The following is a 12254-nucleotide window of genomic DNA, read 5'->3' as shown; positions in this document are numbered from 1 at the left end:
CCTCATTAGTAACGACACAAAACAGAAGAGGAAACACTGGACCAATTATATTGGCTCTAACAGGGAATAAGATTGATAGACTTGGTGTGGATATACAAAGAATTGTTAATAATTTTAACTTAAGTAGTGACTTCACCATGCAATGGACACTGAAGCAAGCACTATTGCATATTACTCATTTTATTTTTTTCTCTCTTGATTTGTACACTAGATGTAAAAAGGAAAACATTGCTGTGTTGGCTCTGATCCTTGTTCATTAAACTCCTTTGAGTTTGTTAAATATTTCAACAAGCAACTCTTTACACTATACACAAAGGCCATGAATGTAACAAATATTAAATCATATTGGTTGCAAGCTCATGTATCTATTTAACCTGTTTATTGCTTATCAAATGGTCTGTAACAGGAAATTAGATTTATTGTTTCTACAAAAATGTACATGGCTAGTTATCTTCTGGTGCCTGTGATTGCTTGCCTAATATTGTTCCTATGTTCCTATCAGCTCATGAAATACAATTACATTTGATGCACTGTACATTACCCATGCTAGTATTATATTGTACCATCTTTGTTATATACAAGACCTCCCTTATGATGCGAGATCAGAACAGAATCTTTTCAATAATCATGCATAAAGGAAGTTGCTCTGTATAATATATGCTACAAAAATATACACAGTCACGATAACAAATGCTATTCTTACTATTTATTCTCTCTATTCACTTACTACTCTATTCAGCAGCCTTTTCTTAGTATTTTCTTCTGGCTTTAGTAAAATTACATAAACCTTTGGGGCAAATATACAAATAAGTAAACCAAATGTTGATGTCAGAATTGCAAATATTTGTACAGCAATTGTATATTTTCCATGTGTGCTAATATACGCTGGTATAAAGGCAATCCATACAGTTAGAAAAATGACCATGCTGAAGGTAATATGTTTTGCCTCATTATAATTACTTGGCAGTTCATGAGCTAGAAAAGCAAACACAAAACTAAAACATGACAAGAACCCAATGTAACCCAGTACAAATGAAAAGAAAGTTAATGAGCCCACAGCACATTCAAGAATAATTTTCGAAGTCTGCACTTGTGTGTTTTGATTGGGAAATGGGGGTGCTATGAACAGCCATGCAATGCAAACTGTAATCTGAATAGCTGTTCCAAAAAATATTAAGGCTCTTTGTTGAGCAGGTTTGAACCATTTGATTGCCTTACTACCTGGAAGTGTTGCTTTGAAAGCCATTAATACAACACTTGTTTTTGCTAGAATACATGAAAAACAAAGTGCAAATGTTATACCAAAAATTGTATTCCGCAGCATGCAAGACCACTGTGATGGTTCCCCAATAAATGTTAGGGAACAAAGAAAACAGAGTACTAAAGAAACCAAAATCAGGAAACTTAACTCTGAATTGTTACCTTTTACAATAGGTGTATCTCTGTAATATGCAAAGACTATTAGTACTGCACATGTAACACAAGCTCCTAATAATGATGCAGCTATCAGCAATATTCCCATGACATCTTCAAATGATAGATAATCAATTTCCCGTAATATACAGCGATCTTGTAGCAGGTTTGACCAATAATCTAGAGGGCAGGTAATGCACTCTGATGAGTCTGAAAATAAAACATAATTTAAATTTTTTTAAATTTTTTTTTTTAACACTGAGACAAAATCCAAGATGAATTTTAGATAATTAAAATGCATTTTTCATTGTTGTCGTTTTCCATGTAGCCTGTGCTTGATGGAAATTACTTATATAACTATTTAAATTAATTCAGAATAAAACAAATGTGTTATCATTAATACTACCACTACTGCATCTGCTGAAATCAGATTAGCAACATAGTGACAATTAGTTTTCTGGAACTATGTTCAGGTAAGGAAAGGTAGCACCATTTTGTGGGGGAATAAAGGCCTTAAGTTTTAATTGTTGACATACTGATTGTGAAAAAGTGCATACGTATTACTACCTCCTAACTATGACACCTCCTACAAGAAAAAAACAAGTATATTTGTATTAATTGGTTGCTTACCTGTTTGATTGCTAATCTCGCCATCTGCACATGGTACACAGTCAAAGCAACAAATAGGTTCACCTCGCCTAAGTCCTTTTCGTGAACCCAGAGAACAGCTTTCACTACATGCTGATTTTGGTACCTATTCATAATAAAATCATGATACTGCATTAATTAAACATTTAACAAAAATAACAATAAAACAAAAGTTACTTTCAGACTGTTCAGATGCTACCTATGAAACCACTGAAACACTTTAATTTGCAGCTATTATATTAAAATGTCAGGTTACATGGTAACACAGAGGAGAAAATGCATTCCATCTGCAATAAACTAATCTATAATATCTTGCTAACTATAAGTTAATGCATATAATTTAAATAACTAAAACAACACAGTATTTTAGTACAGCTTAGAAATGATGTAGCTGCTTTTCCTTGCCATTATATCTTTTCATATAGTCTTTGACAAAGTTCATATACTATTAATTTCTTTATAAAGTGCATGTTTTCTTTTATTCATGAATAACTTTACTCTTATAGTGTGTCGATACTGAAATTTAAGTACTATCACAAGAATATATGCTTTAACTTACTATTCTTATGAGCATTTAACACTGAATGCATCTGTGTCGTGTGCTATGTAATGTGTCTATATCATCTCGTGTTTATGAAAAGTTACATTTTATGTATTGTGGCTGAAATAGATTCATTTTGGAGTAGTCCACTATTCCGTTTAACAAAAATAATAATTACAATAAAATACCTTAGCCTAGATATAATTGCGAACTACACTCATTTTTCCAGTTTAAGTCATTACAAGATAGGAAAACCGTGCTTATTAACTCTTCCCCCCACCAGTCTGCTTACAGAGTATATAAATTGCAAGTTTGGCACAAAAGTACAAAGCTAGACTGTATTTTTCTTTGTTTGAATGCATCAACATAGTGAATAATGTTTTATGTGCATTTCAGATTATGACCTGATCAATCCTTAAAAATACAAAATGACAGTATAATTTTAATGCTCAGAAGCTTCATGGTTCAGCGTATTATATGAATCTAAAAGTAAGACAAGATGCTTTAACGTATGTATAAAAATATTGATAAAGCAGGATAAATAATGAAGTGTTTGGAGCATGAATCAGTTGAATGATGAGATGTAATGTCTTTTCCCTGTGTGCTATTAGAATATGGCAAGTATTTTTATCAGCATTGTAATCAAACCTGAGTGCTTAATTTCGTGTATGCAATGGTGTCACTTAAAGTGACAAGAATTAAAATAAGAAGCTGAAACTGTAAATAATAAATATAGAAAAGTACCTGCAAAAAATTCCAGTCTGACATATAACACCAGTAACAAGATGTGTAAGAAGATAGAAGAGTTAAAACAAATGAAGAAATATGTTAAAATATACAGTTTACATTGGCTTCCTATTGAAATGTCGGCACAGCTTGACAAGACCTGCAACACTGGAAAAAAGAGTCAGGAGAGAAGTAAATATTGAACACTGTTCATTTTTTTAAACTTTGTTGTTTTTGCCATCTAAGCACCTCACACCCCCAACTCTGAGATTAACCTATCTAGGAGAAAAGTGAATATTAGAAGAAACGGCAATCTCAGACTTAATATATGTAAGTCTGTTTTTTTTTTTCAATTTTTCATTCTATACATTTTGGGACTTGGCAACCCAATTTCAAATGGTTACTATTTACATCATATGAATACATAATGCTTTCATATAGTACATCAATTAAACAAAAGATTGACTGTTATTCTAATGAAAAGTTACTTGCCAACAGAACTTTCAGCTAGGAAACCAAATTGCTTACCCAAGTAATTGACAGAGAATATGAGACACCCTGCTAAAAATAATGTTAAATGCCTAAAATAAAAATTAAATGCACTAAGAAAGGCAAGCAGCTCAGAACAATAAAGGGTTAATCAAAATCATGATAAAGGCAAATACTGACAGTGACGAGGTGCATTAAAAGGGAGGTGATCCTATCCATGCTTCCTAAAACAGTTAGAGCAGCCACAGTTATTTGGCTGAGTGTTCCATTTTAAAGTAGCTTCTTTGGGGAGGGTTCATCTCCCTAGCTGGCAGGAAGTTTTGAGAACTGGTGCAAGTTTAGAGAAGACATTTTATGATGGTGATGTTTTCCTGGTTTTGAAACTTCGATGCATGCACAAGAGGTGACGTTAGGCAGAATTTAAGACCTGGAGTGCCACATCAGCTAGTAAACTTGCTGTCTTATCTATTATGGGAAGCAACATCTCTTTCTGAAGAGATGAAAGGAGTGAACAGTATGAGTTTGCTGTATTATAAATACATATGAGAAAGTCACTTCCACACCATATTTAGGGTGGTTTGCAGCATTGTGGTGCTGCTGAGATTCAAAGTGTCAGAAAAGCAGGACATATTCTAATTCAGGAAGAAGATTCTGGCCAGTTGTACTTCTTGCCTCTGGCATAGGATGCCCATTAAGCTTATAGATTGCCTTCGGTTATGTTATAACAAAATCAATAGTTGTTTCAGTATTGTAGTTAAAAGGAAGACAATTCTAACCACATTGAAAGATATTTGAAAGTGGAAGTTTAGTCCACTTTGCAATTCATTCATTCATTTGTTTATTTGACATTTGTTTACCAGGATAGTGTGTCTGGGTATGTTTCCACTTTCAGTACAGGCACAGGAGAAAAGCTCCAAGTATAGATCACATTTCACATTGTAATACATAGAGAATTTACATTTGTAACAGTAAATACAAAATTACATTTGAAACAGTAAAACAGAGTCAAATATTTACAAAAGTACAGATAAACTGGGGTACATAGAGCCAGATATTTACATAACTGAGAGGCAACATGGTAGGTGTGATAGAATGAAATAAATTTGTTGACAATGAGAACCTAAGGTTAGTTATTACAGGTCCAAGTGAGAAGCTTAGTGCAACATTTATTATGTCACTTGTTGTATTGGTATTGATAGTCAGCTTGTTAGCATTAGATCATTTCTAGATGCTAGTGTAGTCAATATGAAGTATCATCTGTGCAACAGCATCAAATTTATCAGCTTTTACCAAGATCAAGTTATCCACATAAAGAGTTGCTTGTATTCTATGAATAACTTATGTGAGGTTACTAATTAATGACAAAGAAAACATTGTTGAGGAGAGTGACCTGGGACACCTCAGAAATAACAAGAGCAAAAAACACCACATCCATTTACAAGGTTCTTGCATTTAGTTAGTTACTAAACTGTCCAAGTGGCTGTCACCAAAATAACTCAGTAAATGTCTTCACTTGTATTGAGCAGTCAGTAAAAATCAAAGATAATGTTACAAGACACAGAAATGGCTGACATCAAGAAGACTTTCAATATGTTTCTAAAAAAAGGTATCCATTACGGCTTTTGAGGGAGTACTTGTCAGCAGACTTAGCCAACTAGTTGTAGACTACCTGAAGATCAGAGATGTGACTAGAAATTATTAACAGAGGAATGCTTGGCTATATTAGACAGAGGGATACTGAGCACTTTCTTCCAAAAGACTGGTGGTAGCAGTGCAGCAGAGTCTGGAAATTCCCTGCTTTTCCCATGAAGTCAGAATTTGAACAACTTTCTTTCCACGTTTTCATTTATCTTTTTAGAGCTCTCTTACTATCTACCATGTTTAGATGGCCCTCCATTAGCTTTATAACTGTGGCCTCCCTCAGTGAGTTTTCTGACTGGAGTACAAGCACAATATGTAGGAACACTGTGGTATCTCAGGTGTGCAGAGAAAAGAAAGAAAAAACACTCAGTCTGTAACTGACCATGGATCTGGAATAACTATGTGGCAGGCATGGGGGTGCAGACTCTGCAAATTCCCTTGAAGTCAGAATTTAAACAAGTTCCTTTCCACATTTTCATTCTTTTTTCTGTGCCTCTCATACCATCTAGCACGGTCGGTTGTCTCCCCACTATCTTCATAACTGCGCCTTCCCCTCACTGAGGTTATACACAGGAGCAGGATCACAATATGTAGGGAGAAAACCCTGGTAACCCAGGTGTGTGGAAACGAAAAAAGAAGAGGTAAGATGTAATGTAATCTGTTGTTTTTAACAGAGTATCACATATTCAGTAACACGTTTTATAGTCTAAATAATTACTTCTAACCTTTAAACAAGAAAAGAAAATTACTATATCATAAATGTTGCCCTTTTATACATTTCATGTGTTCTTTTCTTAAATGATTAAGTGCGTTAGGTAAAAGAGACTCTTTTTATCTACAGCTTTGGCCATTGGATACAATGCAACATTAGGATACAAAAATGTCTGCAGCTACACAGACAAACCATTGAACAGTAAGTTGTACTTTAAACACATTCAGAGTGGCATGCATGATAAGACTATTGGAAACAACATAGCAGTATAGCAAGTAAAACATTTTAGTAAGGTAGGCTGTCTATCATATGCTTGCATTAAAATGGCACAGTTCATATCTAATATAACTAATATATAACTAACATAACTAAGTGTGTTAGTATAGCCTCAGTACAACAATTAACAGCTTTTCTAACGACAACATAAATTACATGTCCATCACCTATCTGGGCATGAAGCAATACACAGCCTTCAGTACATTGGTTCTACATGACATGCTTAGATCATTATTTTTAAACATGTCAGTAACTGTCTAAACCTTGATTACCTACATGGTACTTCTGTCTTTGATCTTATGTAATAAACACTAATCTGAAGTTTCTTAGGACTCCAGGATGCCTAAACAGTTTAAATGATGTGACAGAGCTGTAGGTGTGATGGCAGAGGTTTATGACCACCATTCATTTAGATGTAGAGACACTTTTTACAACTATTTAATTTGCCATTTTGTATTCATATTCTTAAACAAATTGTGCTAGACTTTTATTCATGAGTCTGTCTAAGCCACAGACATAAAAACGTTGATTTATTTAAAGTTGCCATTGCTAGTTCTTAGTACTTGATAACAAAAAAGAATGAGTACTGTTATAGAAGCAGAAGCTTTGATAATCTGTAAAGAACCACCAAAGGAAGTGCGTCAAGTGTGCAGATCCACTACAAAGAACGTGAACAATTTGCATTCATGGAATGTTCCACAGAAACCAGTGAAACAAGCCACAAATATATGAAATAAAATTGATTAAAATGTAACAAAAAAGTTAAGCACTTTTAGCCTATATTACTTCAACTGACTTCATCAGAACTAATTAATTACTTACGCCACACTCTTTAAAAACCTCCTGAAAATTTAAAGAAAAAGTGCTTAAATGATCAACTCATCATAAAGCAAGACAGAAAAATATTAATGCTTCTGTTACTTTCCAAAATGCAAATCAAATTGATGTATATGTATTCATACAGACTACTGTATGCAACTATCTAAAATGTGATTCAGATCATATCCATTAATAAAAAATCTCATAACTGCTTCACAAGTTAAAAATAGATATTCTATTACTACAAACCTTTCTAATTCTAAGCCACTTTCTAAAAGGGAGAGCCATAGACCACCTGGTAAGCCTATTATAGCTAATTTTTTGTATTTATTTTCAAAATGTTGGTAAATTGATCAGCTATTATTTAATAAAATATATAGTTAATCTTCCTGTTTTCTTAAGACAGTCTAGTAAAAAGGATAGTAGCAAAAACTTATATTTTTTATAACTCAGTTTAATAGCATTTCTCATACATTTATTAAGATTATAAAAGCAGGCTGGGATTTTTTTAAAACTAGATTCTAAATTATAAATGTTACCTGATAAATTACATATTTGTTATCATAGGGTTAGAAATGTAAAGAATTATCTAGTTAGGAATAATTATGTGACCTGTAAAATTATAGACAAATATTATGAGTAATAAGGCTAGTATCTTCCCACATGTTCTTTTATTGCTCTGCAATTATATTTCATAAATGAAAAAAGTATAAGTTACACTTAAAAAAGTATATATTCTATAAAATATATGTGTGAGGTCTAGTCTATATTGGAGTAAACTGGTAGAAATTTTAAAGTGAAACTTCAAGAACATTTTGTGATGTTAGAAATAAAAGGGTTAATAATCATTTGCTAAAAAATTATGGAACACCAGGGAAGGGTTAGTGTTTTGCAAACAACTATATTAGAACAACATTTTAATCATAATGACAATGCTAGTTATGTTAGGAAATGACAGTACTTAACTTTCTATGAAAATCTCAAATTTATTTGTTTTATTTTGTAATTTTATGTAATATACATACTTTTAAACTTGTATTTTTTAGTAGTCTGTAAGTTTACATATTTTCTTAGTCTACCTTGGTCACTGTTTATGTTTGTACTGCTATTTCTTGCTTTAATTCTGTTTATTCTGGTGTATTCTGGTGTATTAACATTCTTTTTACTTTTGCTCTTGCCATGTAGAATTCAAGAAATAAGCCCTGTAATAAACCTAAACTAGAGCACGAATCTGATATGATTATATGATTCTTTTTAGAAGTCTAGAGTGAATGAAGGTTAGAGAAGAGAAAGAAGAGAAGATAAACAGTTGAACAGAAGGTCACATCAGGTTTTTATCTCTTGGAAGTAACTTCAGAAATAATAGTATAAGTTAGTTTACATGGTGGCTCAGGAATAAATCATGAATAAAAATAATATCAAGAAAAAATTGTTTTTAGTGTTGTGCTTTAGTGACTGAAACTGCTGCTATGGTTTATGATTACAGTTTTGGTTATAAGCATTTAGAATTTAGACATCCAAAGCTGATATTTTCTATAACTAACATATGACTCAGAAAAAGATGTTAACAAAAAGAGAAAAAATATCAGTGGTTTCCTGCTTTTTAGGTTGAGTAACAGAGACATTTTGAGAATATTAGCAAATAAGATGCAGAAAATAAAAATGGGACAGAACATGGATAAGAAAAAAAAAAGAATGTAAAAGAAGGAGGTCTGGAGGCAGGAAAGTATATTATTGATAAATTGAGTATTAAAACTTATTCTACAATTAAGAAATTAGGGAAAACACATTTGTACTCCTGAAAACTTCCAACTGGTTAATGGTTTTTCATCAACAAAAGATAAATAAGCTTTCTTAAGGCGGTCTACAAAACTACATACTTGCTGTATCAATAAATGTATAATTATGAAACCTGGTAGAAAGTACATAAATTATGAATACAAAATAAATATGTTATTAAATATAGCATATTTATTATGAAACATCTAAGGAGAAAGACAGACAATAGTTTAAGCTTTGAAAAGTGTATGTCCACCAAAGTCAGAAAAGTATATTCAAATATCATATCATTCTAAAGTATAGGTCTGGTCTCAACAGGAAGATTATAGCATCAATCTGTAACTTACTTATCTGACATTAAAATATCCTGTAAAAACATTCTGCATTCTGTATCTTTTGAAGATGCTACCTGAAACAACTTGAAATGTATAGCAGTTCTTTGTTAGTAAAATGATAGGGTTAGAAAATTTAAAATATTCAAAAAGATTTCAGAAATATTGTGTTTCTTACGGGTTCATATAGTTGACCTCTGTCATGTGTAAGGTAATTATGATCTGGTTCTAGTAACAATGCTACCTCTGGAATGCATAGCTGTCGGAGCTAATGCCAGATTGAACAAACTATAATCTTATCACACAACTTTTCATAACCAAGTTCTCCTAGATTAGGAGAGGTAAATCACTGTAGTACTGAAGACTGTGCTTTTTTTATGTTTTTTCAATATACTGTTTGAGCCAGGGATATATAAAGAACTTCTGCTACTTAGACAGAGAGGATGAAGGGACCAAATATTGGGAATAACAGAATGAGAAGGATAAGGCGGTGATAGGCAAGAAGTAAACCAAATCTGATGGTGTATCAGCTAGCTTGTGAATAAAACAATCTTTCAGAAATAGCAGGAAGGAAAAAGACAAGATGGACACCTTGGAAAACCTGAGTAAATAAAAAATACAGAAGGACTGGCCAGATTTTGCAACATTTTAAGACTACAGAAGAAAAATGGTTATTTAGAGTTCAGAGTAGAGGAATGAGTTTAGAAGTTGGTAAACAGAATGGGAGGGTGTTGAATTACAAATGTTTCACATGATGATTTGCGAAAAGAAAAGAAAACGGGGAGCAAGTGTGGCACAAAATATCTATAACTAAAAGGTATTATTTATATATTCTATATATTTCATGTGATAACTAGATAAGTGAACTAGTTCAAAGAACCCTTTGCAGCCACAACATGAGCTAGAAGCTGAAGCACACTAGACATACAGGATTTACAAAATTTTAAATAAAAATACAATATTTACAGATAATAAACTGAAAGTAAATACTTTGTATGGCATTAATGTACATAATTAACAATAAGTCAATACATAAGTAAATATGCTGTGGTAAAATTATGCTAGAAAAAAAAACATAAATTGGTGCAAGGTATTTTCTTATGATGCCATGATACCAGGAACCTGTAAAAGAGGGGCTTCTGGAGAAATGGAAATTAGAAAAAGATATAAAGGAGTATGATTAGAAGTATGCAAATATTTTAATTAAAAGAAACAGTAGGATATCTGAAGTGAGATATAGAATAACTTCCAATGTACAAAGATTTACTAGGACTGGGAATGCATCAGAATGCAATGTGATCTACAAAAGGAACTGCACCAGTCTGTACAGCTAGTTAAAATGATGAGATAGGCACTACTATGGAACAAGGAGGAAGACAGTTAGAAGAGAATGTACAAGAGGAGACATACCTGCTAGTGGGGGAACTGGGGAAGGTTGAAAAAATAGTTCTGTAAAACAGTGGATAAAAGAATAATAAGGTTAAGATTAGGGATGGGGAAATACTGAGGAAGACATTGGAGAAAGTAGGGCAAGAAACACTGGAGGAAAACTAGATGAAGTAATAATGTTAAATAATGTGGGGATCAAAGCCATACAGAGACTGTGAAACAAGCAAATACATATAATATACAGCTGGTTCATTATGTTAGAATGGACAGAATTGGTATGGAGAGCAGGGGTTTGGTAAAGGAACATTACGACCATTCCTGGTCCTTATGATTGTTAATAAGTATGGATCTGTTTCCAGCCTTCAATTAATTGTTGAAATTATAGACAAAGTGGTGTGCAAAAATTAGTACATTACTAGGAAAAACTGAAATCATTACCAGTTTCAATCTGTTCTTCTAACAAACCATACTACTGAGACTGCTGTTACTAGAGTACATCCGGTAATGAGAAGTTAATATCAATATTCTGTTTTAGTCCTCCTTGATATTTCTACAGAAGTTGGCATGCCTGACTGTTATGTATTGCTGGAGCATTGTCAACCTTAGTATGCAGTTTTTGATATCATCCCTGACCAGCTTGTTTTCTGCCTTTCATGTTGTTTTCAGAACTTTGCATCTGGGACTAATTATGTATCTGACATTAATTCTTCACTCCTTCTCTCTCTATTTTCTAGAGATACAGGGAGCTCCAGTTGAGGCCGTTATTGTTTTCCATGAATATGCCTATGTTGGGAGACCTTACATGAAGGAGGTACTTGTGTTATCACTATTATATTGGTAATACACAGCTAGGCTGCCTCTTCCTTCAAGGGCAAATGCTGTTTGTTAACAGGCTTGCAGCAGTTGATCCTTTTGTGAATCTGTGCAAATTTTGTGAACCTCAGTTTGCCTGAGTCTGTGACCACAGTGATTCATGCTACACTGAGAAACTCAATTTGTATGGCACTGAACACCCTGTATTACTGGGATTACAGGATTGGCTTTGCAAGTAACGTGCTTGAGCTTGTAGTTACCCTATGTAACAGGCTGATGTCAAGGGACCAGGCTCCAGCTTTGATCAGGACTTCATGTAGCTATCTGATGTATTTAGCCTAAATTAAGTGTCTTCTTCCATCAAGGGCCTGTCTGTGCTAGAACAAATCTTTGTGTCTTGGGCAGACTACTCCGGGTCTCTTTGCTGCAACTTGGTCAGCAGCCCTTGCAATATTCTATAAAGTGACTACAGACCAGCCCTTCTTATTACCAATGCATTATGCTGATCAGCACAGATTCCATTTTGGTCATCCAGTACTTGCAAAATCTTGCTACTAGTGTAGTTATCTTTACTCCATATGGGTCTTCCTTATCTCAAAGAAGACTTGGTTCTGTACAGCCTGGCTAGGACCATATGCTCTGCCATATTGGAGTTACTGAAAATTGGTGTGATTGC

At 33.4% G+C, this 12254-nt stretch overlaps 1 protein-coding gene across 1 annotated transcript in view; it reads right to left on the bottom strand.

Moving 5' to 3' along the window:
* Window positions 1-715: 715 nt before the first annotated feature.
* The window catches only part of LOC122801410 (extracellular calcium-sensing receptor-like), a 108015-nt gene continuing 96476 nt past the window's right edge, over window positions 716-12254 (bottom strand). The window contains exons 5-6 of the mRNA XM_044070925.1: window positions 2044-2167; window positions 716-1623 (exon numbers count right to left, since the gene is read on the bottom strand). Coding sequence (XP_043926860.1) covers window positions 716-1623; window positions 2044-2167 — 1032 coding nt within the window. The remainder of the gene's footprint in view (window positions 1624-2043; window positions 2168-12254) is intronic.

Source organism: Protopterus annectens, chromosome 4.part1 (assembly GCF_019279795.1).
Source record: "Protopterus annectens isolate FY-2018-M chromosome 4.part1, PAN1.0, whole genome shotgun sequence".
Classification (NCBI taxonomy): Eukaryota; Metazoa; Chordata; order Ceratodontiformes; family Protopteridae; genus Protopterus; species Protopterus annectens.
Note: the sequence above shows the minus strand (reverse complement) of the source record. Positions and strands in the feature narration are given on the sequence as shown.